General features: G+C 38.2%; 1 protein-coding gene across 3 annotated transcripts in view; it reads left to right on the top strand.

Annotated features, from left to right (window-relative positions):
- The first annotated feature begins 616 nt into the window (after window positions 1–616).
- The window catches only part of BLTP1 (bridge-like lipid transfer protein family member 1), a 208,272-nt gene continuing 189,256 nt past the window's right edge, over window positions 617–19,632 (top strand). For 2 of the 3 annotated variants that reach the window (XM_027103638.1, XM_027103637.1), the window contains exons 1-3: window positions 618–790; window positions 2,245–2,332; window positions 17,459–17,588. In XM_027103638.1, coding sequence (XP_026959439.1) covers window positions 17,492–17,588 — 97 coding nt within the window. In that variant the 5' untranslated portion in view covers window positions 618–790; window positions 2,245–2,332; window positions 17,459–17,491. Of the gene's footprint in view, window positions 791–2,244; window positions 2,333–17,458; window positions 17,589–19,632 lie in introns of all 3 variants that reach the window. The other variant, XM_027103636.1, reaches the window with a different exon arrangement.

Genomic DNA, 19,632 nt, shown 5'->3' on the forward strand with positions numbered 1-19,632 from the left:
TTTCCTATTACAATTTGTACCTAAGAAGTGCGCAAAATATCTGTAACAAGCCTCTAACTCCAGGAAGTCGTTTGCTTTGGTGTACCCGCTAATAATAAGAAGAGCCTTTTTCTTTAAAAATGGTGAGCATCAACCACTTTACAGTAGTATAACAATAAGAGACTTAGTTCTAATAGATTCGCTGTGGCAGCATTTCACACAATGAAGCTCCCTTTATTGATACAGTCATAAAAGTTTTGCTCTCTATTCAGAGAGGATTCTCTTCATATCAGAGCACCGGTCTCCTTTTTGTTAGCGATCTGTCCCCACCTGTGCTCATCTGCCTCTTGGCCTCAGGAAGGCGGTTCATTACCATTCCCTTAGGGTGGGTAGCGAAATGATTTTTCAAATCCGTCCCTAACCTCCGCCTCAAGGTCGAGGTTCCGCCCCCAGCCCGCCCAGTAGGGGGAGAAGGGGCGGGGCGTCCCAATTCCTGGGCGGGGCTCGGGTGGCGTGCCTCGAGGCGCCGGCGCCGTGACGTATGACGTTACCAATTGACGCAGCCGCAGTGCCGCCCGGCCCCAACTCGGACCCCTCCCATCCTCCTCCGCCCAACTGTGTCAGAGGTGGGGCCCCGGGCTGGACTTCGGGCGGCGGGTCCGGGTGGCGGGTTTGGAGGGTGTAGACCCGCGCAGCGCTCAGCAGGTCGTGTCTGGCTGGGCGCTGCAGCTGCCGCCGCCGCCGCCCAAGGCCCTCGGCATCACCCGGAGAGAGACCAGAGCGATTCCGGGCCGCCCCGGCGCTCGCTCAGGTGAGGGGATGGGTCCGGCTGAGCAGGGTTTGGGTGGGCAGCACTCTTCCCAGCATCTCTGGACTTCAATCTGGTCGGAATCAGGGAGGTGTGGCTTCGTCGCGACTGCCTGGTGCGGCGTCGACTCATCTCGTATTCGTTTGCCATCCTTACCTGCAGCACGGAGACTTGTACACCGGGTGTCGAAGGCCCATGAGAAGGCCAGAAAGGGCCATGATGGGTGACTGGGGGCTCGAATGCAGGAACTGGCCCCTGGGTGATGGTATGGCGGGCGGGCGACGCCCACCTGCGGGTGTGTGGGAAGGACTGTGCACCTGCAGACTCTGGCTTCAGCCTTGTTAGCTGCACCGGGCTGCAGGAGACCCCATACTGGTTAACTAAGAGTCGATTTTGGACCAAGGGCGGTGGAGCCTTAGAAACCCTCTTTACTCCCCAGGCGTGGTGTGTTTGTATTCTGATTGGTGCTTGCTGGGTCTACACTATGGAAGAGTACGTTTCAGCGGAAACATCTTTTGACCAAAGGAGGGTGAAGGGAAGTTGATTTTCCCTCTGCAGAATTGTCCCCCTCCCGCTCCTCTTGGTCTTAGTTTGACAGACGCAAGTTAGGGACGCTTGTTAAAGGGAAAGAGTTCTTGTAAATTTCCTCTGTAAGGAAATCATTGTTTTCCATGACTGTTCAAGCGTCTAAGTTTCAACTGGTTTCATGTTGCTGCTTTCAACTCTGTGCATGGCAATGAAGCTGATTTAAGTTCAGTAGATACATAAAGTATAAAAATAGATGAATTAACCAGAACATTTATCTTAATAAGTATTGATTGGTACATGCTTTATGTGAATATATTATTTAATCATCATAACAATCCTATCACGTAAAGTCTGTTATTACTCTCATTTTATAGATGAGAGAACTAAATCCCACAGCCCTAAAAAACTTGTCGAAAGTCAGAGCTGTGATTTAGATCAGGTAATGGTACTCCAGTTTCGAGTCCCTTAATCAGTATGCTTTACCACTCCCAAACATCGTGAGGATTTGCAAGGTGATTTTCATTTGATAAAAAGTGTGCCAGGTGGGAATAGGAAGGAAACTGAGGCACCATTCTTGCCAGCAAGGACCCAACAGTTTGAGAGAACAACTTTTTCAAGGAGTATGTTTTAAAGGTAGGATTTGACCTCTAGAACCCTCTGATTACCAAAATCATGCCCTTTCCATAAGTACAGTGGTTTTGAAACCTTTGGAAGACTGTAGTTCGGAAATAGTGGTCTTATTCTAGTTTTAGGAGTATTTCTTGTTCAGAAACTTTAAAGAAGGAAATGTAATATTGGATTAACACTAAAGACTTCTTGTGCGTGCACGCACGCAGGTGCATGTGTAATCAAATCATTTAATCTGAAATGGAACTGCTGATAAAGCCAGAATATCTTGTATAATTGGTTAAAATGGGTGATCTTTTCAGGTGTGTTAAGATGAAACACTGCAGACAGGCCTTCTGAAGATCAAGAAAAGGAAAAACAGAACATTACAGACTCTGGAAAAAAAACTTGGTAAATATTTTGGGTCTTCAGTTAAAGCTCAGATAGAGGAAATCTGACTTTCTTCTTCAATTGTAATTTAACCTGATAGAATGGTCTAAGAATGGGGGTGGGGTGACAGTAGTGTATAACGTGACCTGCCATTCATTTTACCTGACTTTTGAACTATTGCTGTGTGACTGACAGTTGAGTCATGTATTGTGTATTGTATTGGCAGGAGAAAGAGAAGGGAATTGTGTATTGGCAGGAGAAAGAGAAGGGAATCATTGGCTTCATTATCAAGTGTCAACCTTCTTTTCTCTCTTTTGCTTCCTCATTAATCTGCCCAATATATTATAAAGGGTTTTAAAAAGAAAGGAAGAAAATTAGTTGACGTTTGGTTTGTTCTTCATAGAATACTGTTTGTTTGAACTTAAGTATATTTTTCACTATGAGTTCAATGGAGAATAGTAGAAGACATGATTGAGAAAATCTTAATTAATTTCATAAATATTTATTGAGTACCGTACGTCAGGCATTTTTTCAGGCTTCTGTTAAGAGTAGTGGTCATCATGGCCCTGGAGAGTACTAGAGTAGTGAACTTTTTTCTAGAAGTTAAGATTTTTGTGAACCCATATCTTTTATTTATCTATCTATCTATCTATCTATCTGTCTATCTATCTATTTATTTTTGGCTGCATTGAGTCTTCGTTGCTGCTCCTGGACTTTCTCTAGTTGCAGCGAGCAGGAGCTACTCTTCACTACGGGGCGTGGGCTTCTCATTGCGGTGGCTTCTCTTGTTGTAGAGCACAGGCCCTAGGTGCATGGGCTTCAGTAGTTATGGCACGTGGGCTCTAGAGCACAGGCTCAGTAGTTGTGGCACACGGGCTTAGTTGCTCCATGGCATGTGGGATCTTCCTGGACCAGGAATCGAACCCATGTCCCCTGCATTGGCAGGCAGATTCTCAACCACTGTACCACCAGGGAAGTCCCTGAACCCATATCTTTTTAAAAAGTTTTATATGCAAGGATGTTTTTGGTTTATGTAAAAGACTAGGAAAACAGCACTACTCATACAGTAAGTGTTTGTATTTATAATAATTCTTTCATATTATTTTAGTTAATAAAGGAAGGCACTCTACTAGAGCTACTTTAAGGTACAGTGAGAAACTAGGATTCTTACAGACTTCACTTTAGTGTACTCTTTTCCATGTTAGAGATAGTAGTAGACCACATGTTCTTTATCCATTCATCTGTTGATGGGGACTTGGGTTTTTTCCATATCTTGGCTATTATAAATAATGTGAGATATATATATATGGAATAGTACTCAGCCATACAAAAAAGATGTAACTTTGCCATTTGTGATGACATGGATGGATCTTGAGGGTATTATGCTAACTGAAATAAGATGGAGAAGGACAAATAACATGATTTCACTCATATGTGGAATATAAAAAACAAGCAAAATAAATGAACAAACCAAACAAAAACACGGTTACTGAGAACAGAGTAGTGGTTACTAGAGGGAAAGGGATTGGGGGGGGTAGGGCGAAATGGGAAAAGGGGATCAACTGTATGGTAATGGATAGAAGCTAAATTTTTGTTGGTGAGCGCATTGTAGTTTATACAGAAGTACGAATATAATGTACACATGAAACTTATATAATGTTATAAACCAATGTTACCTCAAAAAATAAATTAAAAAAAGATAGAGATAGAATTTCAAAAGTTCATGGGAGATTAAGAAAATTAACTCTTTAATTTGAGAAAATTTCAGGGAACTTATATATGACAAATAGAAGGGACATGGTCAGATGCAACAATCTGGATGATGAATTGGAGAGAGATGAGCTTGGAAGCATGGCAGTCAATTAGAGGCTATTGTAGTAATCCACGTGGCAAATGAGAATTAGAAGCACAGTAGAGTAAATGGGATTTAAGGGATGGAGATGGATTAGATAGATATAAAGGAGATAGAATGGATAAGATTTAGTGGTCTTGAGGGAAAGTGGAGTCAGGGTGATTTCTAGCCATTATCATTTTTAATTTTATAATTAATGTTTAATAAATATTTTCAGAATAAATGAATTATCTGACACCTGGCTTGGGAAACTGAGTGGATGCCGGGCCATTTACCGAGGGAATATATAGGAAGAGAAATAGATTGAGGAACATGGTTGGAGGAGATGAGTTCAGTTGAGGCTATTATATTTGAGGCATCTGTGACTTCCAAGAAATGTCATTAGGCAGTTGTATATACAGATCTGAGTTAAGAAGAAGACTCAGCTTGAGATATAAATTTGAAGTCACAGTTTATAAATGACAGTGAAAAGCAGTGGGAATGGATGAGATAAGTCAGGGAGAAAAACATAGGGTAAAAGAAGAGAAATGAGCATGGGGAACACTAATATTTAAGGGTATTTAAGGGTAAGATGGAAGGAAAACATACCTCAAAAGAGATGAAGTAGTGGGCAGGGAAGTGGGAGAAGATCAGCAGAGTCACAAGTAAGTGGAAGAGCTGAGTTTGGAGAAAAGGAATGAGTATTAGGCATCTTTGAGAAATCAAATAAAATAAGGATAACAAAAATATCCATTGGACATGTCAGTTACGTCGTTGACTTCAGCAAGAGCAATTATATAGGTGGATCCAGTTCACACTGGCTAAGAGATAAGAAATTGAAATAACTAATGTCACTTGCTCTTTCAGAAAGTTTGGTTTTAAACGGGATAATTAGAGATAGTTTGAAATAGATAGATGAGTTTGAGAGAGGGTTTTTGTTTTTTAAAGGTACGAATGATATGAATACATTTACAGTCTTTATTTGCTGAGGATAAGAAGCCATCAAAAAGAGAATTTGAAGATAGAAGAGTGAAGGAGAAGAATTGGTGGAGCAAGGTCATTAACCAAGTTGGAAGGGATAGAATACAAAGATGCAAGTCAAGGGTGCTTCAGATAGACCTCTCCCGAGACAGGAGGGAAGGAGGTGGAGATGATTATGGATACAGATAAATTTGTAGGAGGCAGGGTAGAAGTTGGTCCATGGAGTCCCTGCAGGAGACTCCCATTAGGGTGGAAAGAGTATGTGATTCAGTCATGTGATTGGTAGCCTTCTTAGTGTGGTATTGCTGACTCCTGATCATTTGGTGAGGAGGAGTGGAGTGAGGGTAGTTCAGCTTAAGATGGCAGGTATGGACCATCAGGGTAGAGATAGCTTGCAGATATCTCACAAAATTACCTTTCTCATACTTTGTATTAGTTATCTACTGCAGAGTAAGAAATTATCCCCAAACTTAGTGGCTTCAAATATTTATTATCTCAGAGTTTCTGTGGGTTGGGAATTTGGGAGTGACTGAACTGGTTGCTTCTGGCTTCAGGTCTCATGAGGTTGTAGTTGATTGGCTGGGACTTTAATCAACTGAGTGCTCAGCTGGGGCTGGAAGATTTGCCTCCATGATGGCTCACATGTCTGGTGGCCGGAGGCCTGAAATCCTCACCACATGAACTTCTTTAGGGCTTCTGAAGTGTCCTAACAAGGCAGCTGTCTTCCCCTGGAGCAGATGATCCGAGGGAGGGGGGGGAGGGGGAGGGGGGCTGTGATGCCGTTTTTGACTCAGTCACAAACCATTGCTTTGCCCTGTTCTTTGAGAACTGAATCACTAAGTCCAGCCCACACTTGGGAGGGGAATGACTTAAGCTCCACCTCTTGAAGGGAGGAATATCAAATACTTTTTGGACATATTTAAAAACTACCACAATTCTATCAATTGTCAGTTTATTTAGGGCAGCAAATAAGCTCTTTAAAAATATGTAGATTCAGCCTTTATATCCAGGTGAGAGAGAAGTACAGAAAAGTGGGGAGGTGGTTCAGTCACATTTGGCTCACTTTACCGTTTGGTCTCCATTGCCGCTAATTAGGCTCAATAAGTTGATGTGTTGCCTCTTGTAGTTAATTTTAAAAAGTGATTGCTGACCTTTGATTTAATAGAGGATTCTTTTAGGAGAAAAAAATGCCATAGTGGGCAAAATATGAATTTTTTATACCAAAATATGGATTTTGGTAACATTTAATATTAGCTCCTAAACTAGAATTTAGAGGTAGAAGGAAAGAACTCATTTTTCCCAGCAAAGAAATTGAGGACTAAAAGACAAGTACAGGCTGATTTCTGTGAACATATATGATATGAGAGGCAATATAACACAGACTCTAAAGTCCGACTGTCTAGTTTCAAATCCCAGGTCAGCCATGTCTTAGCCGTATTTGTGCTTAGCTTCTCACTGCCACAACTTCCTCATCTGTAAAATGGGGAATTGTAAGTAGGTAGTTATTTCTGACAATTAGATCAGTAAATACATGTAAAGTGTTTAGAAAAGTGCCTGACACATAGCAAGCAGTGAATAAATGTTAGCCATTTTATGGTAGCTATATTTTATCATTATAATGGTGAGTTAATACCATGGCATGAACATTTCAAAGAATAATATAACATTGTCCAAAATGTTTACAGTCTAAACTTTATAAACTACTCACCTTATTGGACTTTGTCACTTTTGATGTATATGGAAAGTGTGTTTCTATACAGCTCCATATCCATTTAAAATACTGTGTCAGATATCACCAGTAGTATTGTATAAGGTCACATCTGCATTTTTTCCTGAAGCAGGCTTTTTTGTTTTACTAGGTACATAGAAGTTCAATTTCAATTACAGCAGTGTTCTCAGTTCATAGGAATTGGCTATTAAATGGATCTTTTGGGCTCTCTGCATAGCAACATGCTAATAAAAAATAATTCCCTTGAACTTGATATGATGAGATTGTTGGTAAACACACATGACCAGTTTCTTCCTCCCTCTCCCCCATATCCAAAGACCCTACTTTATTGGGTGAGTAGTTTGAATATATATTAGGTGGGGTTTTCTGATGTGACTTAAGGCAGAAGATAACAAAATTAAGAGCCAGATAAGAAAATGGAAATACTGATTTCATTACAAGAAACCTTCTTTAGAATTTTACTTTGCTGATGCTAGTTTTCTTAAAGTTTTATGCCTTCTGGTGTATCAATATGGAAGGGATATATAGAATTCTAGATTAAAAGAATTAAAAGAAACTTGTAGATTGTGTTCACCAGCCAGTACAAAAAGTGAAAACAAAACCCCACAGCTAATCAATTTATGGGATGCAGAAGTGGAAGGGTTAAACTTTTCACTCATGGCACTTTCTGTTGATGTCTTTGTATCGCTGGCCATATTGAAGAATACGCTGAAGGTAGTATTTACTTCTGGTGTGCTGTATGGAGGTGGGTAATATTTATAAATCATGGTTTCTTCTAGATTTGGAGAAGTTGAAGTTAGCTCTTTTTACCCCATTATTAGTAGATATGCTTTCTACAGTTTTTTAAGAGTTTCATTTTGTTTTTTGTGCTTTCTATGAATATTTAGGTGAACCAGCATAAATTTCTGGCTATAGCAGTGAGGTTTGCTAAAGTGCAATATTTTTATTGAATGATATGACTTCTTAGATGTTAAAAACTCTTCCATATTTGACATGAGGAAGCATTTTTGTAGCACAGATTATGATATTAAAAGGTACTCTACATTTGTTTAGTTTGTTGGTTTATACTGTTTGAATCGTTGGTCACCATATCTGAATAATATCAATACTTTAGCAGTAATTGCCTGGTGACCATTGAACTTTGGTATTTGATCTGCTTTTAAGAATCTCAGTAGTATTTTTAGAGCTATGTTATTCATATTAACTTAATACATTTTTTTTTTTTTTTAGTGCTCCTTAGACTCATGGCCCATGCTGTCCAAAAGTTTGGTGCATTTAATACATTTTTGATTGTCATTTATATCAACTAATTTCTTCTTTGTTATAAATTTCTGTTGTTTAATTAAATATATATAGTTCTCTTTTATATTTTTATCTTTTACTAACAATACATGAGTCATTGTTTACTGGTGTGCATCTTATGGTTTTTTAACTTTCACCTTGCGTTGAACTGGTTTTCTTTAAAAAAAGAACATTAATGATAGCTTAGCTACCACTGTTATAATGTGTTTCTTGTCAAACACTTTGCTCAGTTTTATGTTTGCTTTTCAAGGAAGAGATGGCCATTTTACAACTTGGAAACAGGCTCAAAGAGATTAAGTAACTTGCTCCAGTTATCTCACAGCTAAGGAAGGGCTAGAAGGGATAGAGAGAGGGAGCTTTACGTTGCAAATCTGCTTTAAAGCCTATTCTGTTTGATTTCTGTTATTTCTGACTGTTACTTTACCACTTTATTCTGTTGGTCTTTAGAGTTAGTTAATAGTTAATAGGTCAAATTGTGCTTGTTGCATGTAGAATCCTGGGGCTGAAAGGGTCCTCTAGGTAGAGAGGATTATTCCCAATCTGTTTGATCTAAGAGGATAATTGTCTGTTTTGTTTGTTTAAATGAACAGAATAGGACATTATATAATTTTGCTTCATGTACACAAAGCTGCCAACCCTGACCACATTTGTTAAGGAAACTAAATTTGCTTTTTTGCTCACTGTCTTCTTTTTAAGGTTTTTCCCATTTTCAGGAATCTCAGGTCTTTTGTGATATTCCTGGATCTTGCTTGTTAATGAGAAAAGTAATCTATTGAATTAATTTATACTAATAACACATGGTAATAATTAGTGGTAGCTATTATTGAGATACTCGAAAGATATCTTTGCATTTTAAGAGAGAATATTGGTTGGTACTCTATTTGAAGAAATGGATGGTGGGATTTTAGGCCTTGTATCCTGATGGGCAAATTTTTTTAGGCATAGAGGGCTCTTCAAATCACTATATGCTCAGTTGGTAATACCAACCTTTATATGCATTCCAATACTATCTTAAATATAAATGTTTACATATTTCTTTTGCTTGAGATGTTCAATTGCAGGTACTTTTCTGTTTTGTATTATTTTATTTGTGTAGCGGCATAGAATTGGAAGGAGCATCACAAAGTTATTTGTTTCAGGCCCACTGCCTTTAGATTGCTGAGTGCTCAGACTACTTGAGCCATTGTAGAAACAGTTCAAATGAATTAAACGCTCTTGAAACTTCATTTTGTATAAAAATGTTGCCATCTGATTTGTGTTTTACTTTTGTTTTGGGATGTCATTATGCCATAGGAAAGTTAAGCAGTCTGTTTTGGCAGTTCCTTTGTGTTGGTATTTACTGAGCTCTTTGGGTCAATTACCTGACTTCTTAATTAAGGAAGATATAAATGACTTTGAAATTGGGACCTCTACAAAGGTATATCAAGGTAATTTCTTACATATTTACAGAAACCAAACCGTACCTGAAAAGTTTTCAAGAAAGTGTATATTCTATAACAGTTAATGTAAAATCAGTCAAATTTGGTTTATGGGCAAGCAATGCAAAAGTGTGTACAAAGTGCATACTTCACAGAATTTCTAGTATACAGAATGCTGCTGTGTGCTAATAGGTATTCAAGCTTGATGTTGAAGAGAATGCCAATGTTGATGAAGCTTAAAGGAGAGCTATGAAGTCGATATATTTGCCAACTCTTAAAACCCATGTAGCACAGGGAACTGTATTGAATATCCTGTGATAAACCATAATGGAAAAGAATATAAAAGAAAAGAATGTCAATATGTGTATAACTGAGTCACTCTGCTGCACAGCAGAGATGGGCACAACAATCTTGTGCCAAACTATAGTTGATTGGCACAATCAGCTATACTTCAAAAAAAATTAAAAAAACAGAGAAACAAACAACAAAACCCCAGGTAGTTTCCTCTATGGAAAAGGAACTGTGATTAAATTCAAAGAACTTTAATATAACGGTCTGAAGGTATGTGAATGCCTTTTATACAAATAATTGTGACTTTATTGTTGCATGAGGGATTTGAGTATGATTAATTTTTTCCTTCATTTTTGTTATATTTGGAATTGGGTTATCAAAAGGATATTTTGCTATCATTTTCTTAAACTCAAGTGAATGAAAACCAAATTTTCTTGAGTGTGAAAAAGATCATTTAGGATTCTCTTGGCCTTGAGTACAGTGGAAATACTTGCTTACCTTTGGCAATAGCTCATAATTATGTACTTTTTATAATGATGCATTTATTTCATTCATTTATGAAACAAGTATTTATTGAGAGACTACTGCATACCAGGAACTTTGTTGCATATTGCACACTCAATGAATAGGGCAAGCATATCCTTAAAGAGCAGTTAGCTGTCTAGGTGGGGAGACAGACTTCTAAACTGTTAATTACAATACAGTGTGGTAAATGCTAAGGTACAGTTACCACTGTGGGCATCTGGAGCTCACTACCACTGAGGAACTCGCGGAGACTAAATAAAATATTCCTCAGAGTTATCCCAAGTCAAGAGCAGGGAAGCTGCAGGTGTTTACCCACCAAATTCCTAGCCATCATTGACATTAACTCTGGCATTTCTGGCTTGCCCTGAGTACAAACTGAGCATGTTCCTGCAGCCAGACAGCAGCCTACAGTAGGATGTTACAGGTGTTCAGAATGAATCATCTGGTGTAGAGGTGAATATCAGCAGTTTATGGGCAAGACACCAATGGCATTTGTTGCCAGTATCAGGCATTTACACGATGTATTATCTACTATGTGCTACACACTGTTCTAAATGCTTTACGTATCTGAACTCATCAATTCTCACTGTACAACTCTGTGAGGTAGGTACTGTTAGTGTCCTCATTTAACAGATGAAGAAATAGAGCACAGAGTGGTTAGGTAACTTGTCCATGATCACATAGCTATAATGTCAGAACTGGTTTTTGAACCCAGGTGGTCTAGTACAGAGTCCATGCTCTCAATCCACATAATGGTCTGCTTTTGGAACAATACAGCCTGAAGCAGGACCTTTTTGACTCTTCTGTTTTCCCTTGGTAACTGCTTCCTCTTTCTCCCTTCCTCCAGTCTCTTTCCTGTTAGTGTTCTTTACTTCCTTCCTTGTTTGTAGCTTGCCCCTCTCTAGAACAGTACAGCTGTTCAGCTTCCATTCTTACACTCAAGGCTATCAAATCAAATAATTCTTACTAAGGTGTTAACTGATCTTTCTGATGGTTTTTTTTTTTTTTTTTTTGGGGTGCGGGCCTCTCACTTTTTGTGGCCTCTCCTGTTGCGGGCCACGGGTCCCGGTTGCGCAGGCTCAGCAGCCATGGCTCACGGGTCCAGCCGCTCCGTGGCATGTGGGATACTCCCAGACCGGGGCACGAACCCGTGTCCCCTGCATCGGCAGGCGGACTCTCAACCACTGCGCCACCAGGGAAGCCCTTTCTGATGTTTTGATGAAGGCTTTGAGTTTCATATTGATTAGTATTTGCATTATAATTTTTCAAAAAGACAAAGATTTAAGAACCGTAGAAGGAAAGACATGATGGTAGAATGACAGAAGATCAAGTTGATATTTTTGGGTTGGGAAACACCTATTCCTGGCCATAGTTATAAGGAGAGGCCAAGGGGTGTGTGCTTGGGCAAAAAAAGCCCCTTTCTCGCCTGTCATGTCGTGCCTTCCAGCCACCACCTCCCTTTTTTCTTTTTAAATTATGGAAGAATTACAAGCCAATTGTAAAACATTTAAATAATACTTAGTTATCAAGAGTAAAAGTGAAAGTCCTGCTTTACTGATTCTTTTCCCTCCCCCAAATCTCCTCCCACTGCTCTCGGAGGAAATGGCTTAGCTAATGTTTTTGCAGATTAATAAAAGTATATACATATACATACACCATATATGTACATGCGTATGTAGTGTATCTATATGGTGTATATATGTAATACACATAATGGATAGTCTTTTTTAAAAATGTAAGTGGAATACTATACATATTTTTGCTCAACTTGCTTTTCTCCTGCTAACATTACATGTATCCTGGACATTTCTCTGTATTATCCCCTATAGAGCTATTTTATTCTTTTAAAAAGGCTGCATATTATTTCACATGGTAATAGTATTTATATGGTAAGAGTGTACCATAATTTATTTAACTATTTTCCTATTAATTGACATTTTTTTCTGTTTTCTCAGTGTGATATATAATGTTGCAGTGATTGTCCTTGAAAAAACATCTTTGTGTCTAAGTATTTCTGAGAAATAAATAGAGCCTTAGAACTGAAATATTCAAGTCAAGGCATGTACATTTTTATAGTATCTGATAAATTGATCTTCATAAAGGCAGTTTACTCCCATCAACTGTATAAGTGCCCATTTCCCCATACTTTTGCCAATATAGTTTTCAGTCTAATTTTCGCTTATAGTGGGTGATAAATTGTGATTATCCCCGATTGCTAGTGATATTGATTATCTTTCTCTGTGAATTGCCTGTTTATATATTTTCTCATTTTTCTATCAGATTATTTGTATTTTTTGTATTGACTTGTAGGATGACCTCTATTCTTGTAGGACCAATCAAGATTTGGAGTTCTATCTTTAAAAGTCTGATGATGCAAGTATTAGATGTTAGATAGTTTTATTCCTTCATGCTAGTGGAAGAGAAAATAGGTTGAATGTAGTATTTGAAAAGATTTTACAGATAATTCATTTTGAAAAGTAATCTTTTTTGGAAAGCTATTTCTAAGAATGTTGGTAGTAGTGGTGGTATTAAATTAGGGACTTTGATAAATCTCTGGTTGTTGCTGTGTTTGATTAAACTGTTTCACATTTTCATGCTTTTCTTTGTATGCCACTAAAATATTAATTGCCACAATTTCTTTTCTAATGTGGACAGCAGTTTTGAAATGAGTACCATGGATTTCAGGAAGAATGAAGAGAAGAATATAGGTGAATCATGAAAATATTGAGAGAACATGTCTTAAAACATGTAGATCAGTGTTACCTTCTTACATAATAGATAAAAATGCCATTTAAAATGATATGATACTTGAAAACAGTGGCTGTGTTCAAGGCATTGTCACTGGTATTTTGGATACAAAGATGACTAAAACAATCTCTATTGGTCATTATGATTCAGAAGAGAGAGGCAAGATAGATTAGATTCAGCTTATGTATCTTTGGCAGGAATATCAAGGAAGTGAGGCTGTTTTCTTCTATTAAAAGTTGCACGATTTTGATTTGTCCCTATATTGATGGTGTTTACTTTGATCACTTAATTAGTTGCCAGGTTTTTCAGAGTTCCTCTTTTTCCCTTTGTCATTAATAATTATTTTGGGGGGCAGTTATTTTGAGATGATATGAGTATCCTGTTGCTCATCAAAATTTAATTGATTATTTATATTTGTATGGACTCATAGATTTGTATTTATTAAATGGGTTGTAATTTATTACTGTTATTTATTTTACTCCTTAAATTGTCCCAGATTTTGCCAGTGGGAGCCTCTGGTTTTTATGTCCTTTTGACATGTTCCCATCGTTCTTTGAATACTTCTTTCCTTTCTGGAAAACAAGGCTCATCTTGACTTTCCCTGCCCTAGTTGTGGAATCAGCCATTTCTTCAAGGAGCTCTCTTAATAGAAAACTGTTTTTAGAAGAAAAGTTCTCTGCTCTTTATATTGGGGTGTTGCTGCTCTCAGGGCCTGTTAATGAACATACGCATGCATATACATATATACATTTACAGCTATATTTGTTTCTATATCCGTTTATATTGAAAACTGTACCTCCAGTTCTTATCCAACACCACAGGGTTAATTCTGATTTTCTTCCTTTATATATCCTCTAGCAGTGAGAAACTTGGCTCCCATTATTCTTGGTATATTTACTTACTTGATTAATCCCCTCCCCCATCCCCTGCATGGGCTATTTCCCAGGTGTTCGCCCTTCATATCCTGCTCCTGCATCAATGCAGTACCCCAGATCGCCCTCCTGCATGGAAGCTCTACCCATCTCTTTGGGGTCTGATGCCTTCCACTTGGGTTCTGACACCCTGCACCAGGCAACCTGCCTGTGTGGATGACCTCACTCGCCCGGGCTCTGACACCTTGAGCTGGACTGCTTCTCCTGCCCCTCTCCCCCTGCCTTGGACCCTCCTTCTTCCACTCAGTCTCCAGCACCCTGTGCCTGACCTCTTCCCTGCAAGTATTGCCTCCTCATCCTGCTATGGCTTCAGTACCCTGAAATACTGCCACTTTTCCACTAGCCTCCTCACCGCACAAATGGGTATTTAATTTAGGGTATTTAAAGGTATTATTTGGCTCTGATATTCTACTCTAGGCCACTGAGACTCCTGTCCCTCTCTCCCCCATGTGCAAGTGCCTGCCTTACTCTGCTTTACCTTATGGCAAATTTTAAAATTACTTTAAAATTTATTTATTTATTTGTTTGTTTGTTTATTTAATAGGAGATGGAGCAGTCTGCTTTCTCTCTTTTTTAAAATTAATTGGTTTATTTATTTATTTTTGGCTGCATTCCGTCTTTGTTGCTGTGTGCAGGCTTTCTCTAGTTGCGGTGAGCGGGGGCTACTCTTCGTTGTGGTGCGTGGGCTTCTCATTGCGGTAGCTTCTCTTGCTGCTGAGCACAGGCTCTAGGCGCATGGGTTTCAGCAGTTGTGGCTCGGGAGCTCTAGTTGTGGCACATGGGCCTAGTTGCTCTGTGGCATGTGGGATCTTCCCGGACCAGGGCTCAAACCCGTGTTCCCTGCATTGGCAGGCAGATTCTTAACCACTGCGTCACCAGGGAAGTCCCACGTTATGGCTTTTAGACTGAAATGTTCAGGAAGGGAAGAGGAAGAGGAAACAACCAATTTGTTTTTTATTCCATCATTTGCTCCATGAAAAGGTTTTGCTGTAGGTTCTTATATCAGTCTCCACTTCCTCTTCCTTAAAGGATTGGTGGTGTGGCACTTAAACAGTGTGGCAAGGTATATAGCCCCGTTTCAGTCTGGATTTTCTGTGTCCAGTGTTATTTTTACTCACTTACTTTATGCCAGAATGTCTACTGTTTACTTTAGGGCCCTTGTTAAGTCTTAACCTTTACTTCTGTATTTGCTCAAAATATGTTCTTTTAACTATTGAGGCTTTGTCTGTTGATTTCTCTTAAAGGTTTTGCATTAACTAGTAATTGGACAAATGTTGGTTAAAACTGTGATACTGCATTTTTCTCTCTTGGTAACTTGAATACCCTCTTCCTAATTACATTCTCTTTGTCTGTGGGTTGTTACAGTGGTGGGTGGTCCAGGTGATTTTGCATGAGGACTGTAGATCCTTTTGGTAGATAGATCACTTTCCCTTTTATGTGGCGATCTGAATGCCAGGGTACACCCCTCATGGAGCATCCCCTAGGAGTCACCACGTGCTCTTTTCATCCTCAGTAGTGTGCTGGTGATACAACTGTCAAATGGTAAAAATAAGTATGAAATAGGTATAGATGTTATTTTATAATATGTAAACCATTATATAATATGTGAATATTTGGTTTTAGATTATAGGTCTTTTCAAAGTGTTTTCTCTCTTTTAAAAATTTTCCTTCTTCTAGTCTACAAAACTGAAAAGGGAAGAAAGGAAGCTCATGTTGTAAAAGTTAGCCTCCAAGTTTTAAGTTGCTAGTTGACAGATTTTTCAAAGCCTTGAAAAATACAGCATTTTCCCCAGTTTTATTGAAACATAATTGACATATAACATTGTATTAGTTTAATGTATACAACATAATGATTTGATATATGTATATATTGCAAAATGATTGCCACATAAGTTTAGATAACATCCATCACTTTGCATAGTTACACGTTCGTTTTTGTGATGTGAAATTTTAAGATCTCTCAGCAACTTTCAAATATGCAATACAGTATTGTTAACTATAGTCACCATGCTGTTCATTACACTCCCAGAACTTATTTATCTTATAGCTGGAAGTTTGTACCCTTTGAACATCTTCAGTCATTTCCGCCACCCCACGCCTTTGGCCACCACCAGTATTTTCAATATGTGAACATTTTTTACTCTCTAAAACATAGGAAAAAAGGTTTACTGAAAAATGAAAACATTAAAAAAATTTCTCTAGCCATCTTGCCCTTAGGTTTGCATATCACTTTTAATAATAAACCTTTTATTACTGAGCTCTTCATTTTTTAAAAATGCATGTTTAATTTGCCTCTAAATTATACTGATTTCAACAATGTAGAAATATGAAATATTGTAATCTCTTGTAGATAGTATCTTGCAATGTTGTTTCACCCAGTTTTTAAACTTGTTTTGTGATCTATGAAGATAGATTTGTGGCGAGTAAACAGAAAACACTTTCAAGTTGACAAGCTAACTGTACTGAATTTCATCTAGAAAGTTGTCCTCACATATTCTTCCTGTTTTAAAATCTGTTTTTCTAGTTGTTCATAAAAGTCACATATACTGTTTGGTCTTAAGGGATTATTAACTGCATAGCTTTCTTTGTCTAGCTTCTTTCCCCCCTTTTTCTGATTTATCACAAGATAATTTTGTTATAGGTGAGTTGGGTTAGTCATGCTAATGCTGTATTATCAGAGGGATAATTCTCTTGTTTCTTAGATCATAAAATCAAAACTTTCATTCCTCACTTTTTGCTCATTCTCAGTACGTACACACGCGCACACACACACACTTACATACACACACACACACACATACATACATTTTTCATGTCTGATCACAATTTGACATATGATGTAATTTATCCTGAGCATCCGGTAGCAGGAGATCTGCTTACTGTCCAAACTATCCAGAGTGAATCTAAACTAGGAAGATTGTTTCTACATGGAATAATGGGAATGCACAGCTGATAGAGGTTAAGAAGTGTTAACACAACTTAATATATAAATATATTATTATTAAGTAGCAGTTTTTAGGACAAGTCTAGGTGAATTTGTCTAATGTAGATGATTAATACTTACTCCTTTATTGTTGAGATAAATATCTTAGATTAGATTTAAGAATAATTGTGTCCCTCTTATTTTGAGCCAGAGTATGGTAAATGAACCTGAGTCTCTATTCATACTTAGAATGGTGAAATCAGGACATTAAAAATATGATACATTGTTTTATATTTTATGTAGAAATGTGGACATGTTTGTTGTTTGTTATATTTTTGCAAATATAACAAATTTCTTCTTATTGAAGAAAGCAGAATATGATTTAATAAACTTTCACATTTATTAAATTCACCTTATTTTCCCCTTACATAGGTTAAGTTCTAAATTTAACCTTTGAACTCTTTCAGGCCCTTAGGTGCTATTCTGGAAAAACTTAAGTAATGGATCAAAGGAAGAATGAGAGTATTGTTCCTAGTATCACTCAATTAGAAGATTTTCTTACAGAGCACAATTCCAATGTTGTTTGGCTTCTTGTTGGTAAGTAGAATATATTTTCTTGTACTTTATTGTTCTCTGTGTATGGATTAACAACTGCCAGATTTTAAGCAGTGGTTGACTGAAGTTAGAATGCTTACAGTACCATTTGTTTATTTTTTGGGGAGAAGATTTTAATCTATGCTTCTATGAATATTTGCTCTGGAAGGCTGTTTTCCTTAGACTGCCTCCTTGTCTGACTTAGGAGAAGTGGGATGAGAAGAAAGACATAGCTTATCTTTCCTGTTTCAGATCAGCTCTTCCATTCCCCATCCCAACATACAAGCAAACACTTTTGTTTTATTATAAAAGTGATAAATCCTTGTGGTAAATATGTTTTTGCCTAATTAATCTTCTCATCTCTTTCCTCACTCTTTATGCACTTGACAGTGGGCTTTTCCAGTAATAAGTTTTTTTGTCTTATATTGCCGAACTTTTCTAGGTGTACACAAATTATACAAGACAGTGTATACTTAAATTGCAGAGAGAGGGAAGAAATATGAGTGAATGAATGAGTATGAACAAATAAGAAGAAATACAAATAAAATACCAAGGAAGGGAGAGATTACTGTAGGCTGTTACTGCCCAGGATGTTTTGTGGAAGGATGGTGTTTGACTTGAATTTTAGCATGGGAATTAGAAAGATACAGAGAGGAAAGTAGGAAGGGTAAGATGGGGTGAGAGAGGAAAGGGAGGGTAATGGTAATATTTATTGAGGTAATATTTATTGAGCATCCTTTGTGTGCCACATGCCACAGGCATTTTGCATATGTTGTCTCACTTAATGCTCACAGCAGACTTATGAGGGTAGGTGTTATTTTCCTATTAACATGTTGGGGAATTGAGGCCCATAAGGATTAATTAACTCACACAGGTTACACAGCTGTTTTTTTCTGAGTGCAGGCGTATGCTTCTTTCATGACACTGTAGGGTTATGGTAGAGGTGAAGTGTATATAAAGGGAATTATAATGATTCATGATTTGTAGGTAGGATTGGATTACCATTTCAACTTCAAGTTTTTTTTTTCCTAATTGACAAACATGAACTACTGTAAATTATCATTAATGAAAAATAAAAAGTAAAATGAAATGCAAAACAATACTATGAAATATAACTTCATAAAAGCAGCATTTAAAAATTACCTTTTAGTTTAATTAAAGGCAGAATTCTTTCTTTTTTCCTTTTTAACATTTATTTATTTATTTTGGCTGTGCTGGGTCTTAGTTGCAGCAATCGGGATCTTCATTGCAGCATACGGGATCTTTAGTTGCAGCTTGCGGACTCTTAGTTGCAGCATGCATGCGGGATCTAGTTCCCAACCAGGGATCAAACCTGGGCCCACTGTGTTGGGAGCATGGAGTCTTACCCACTGGACCACCAGGGAAGTCCCGGCAGAATTCTTTCTTATTTCCTAGGTGCCCCTTCTCCTGTCACCTTGAATTTCTCATTTTCACATTGTATACAGCTCCTTTCTTTAAGGTGGAAATAATAGCAACGACCAGAAAAACCTTGAGGGATTGTTTAATCCCTCTGTTTTACTAATGGCCTTACACTGTTGAAGGGGATGGGGGGGACATGGTACAGTGAAAAGGCCATAATCCTCAGGTGGTTACTCTCTGGGAAAGAAGCGTACTTTCTCAGCAAATACCTTTTTTTTTTTTTTTTTTTTTTTACGGTACGCGGGCCTCTCACTGTTGTGGCCTCTCCCGTTGCGGAGCACAAGCTCCAGACGCGCAGGCTCAGCGGCCATGGCTCACGGGCCCAGCCGCTCCGCGGCATGTGGGATCTTCCCGGACCGGGGCACAAACCCATGTCCCCTGCATCTGCAGGCGGACTCTCAACCGCTGCGCCACCAGGGAAGTCCTCAGCAAATACCTTTTGCCTTTCTGAAGGGCCCGTAACTACCTGCTCTTCACACGGTGATTTACAGTAAAAATTAATGCAAAATGACTTTAGCTTAAAACAATGTTATACCATGAAAATAAGTGTTCAAAAGAATTGTTCTAGAAATAATTTTTATGGGCAAATCATAGCACTTGCTATCTC

The sequence above is a fragment of the Aethalodelphis obliquidens genome, unplaced genomic scaffold, assembly GCF_003676395.1.
Source record: "Aethalodelphis obliquidens isolate GAN/ISIS:26980383/991018 unplaced genomic scaffold, ASM367639v1 scaffold6, whole genome shotgun sequence".
NCBI lineage: Eukaryota > Metazoa > Chordata > Mammalia > Artiodactyla > Delphinidae > Aethalodelphis > Aethalodelphis obliquidens.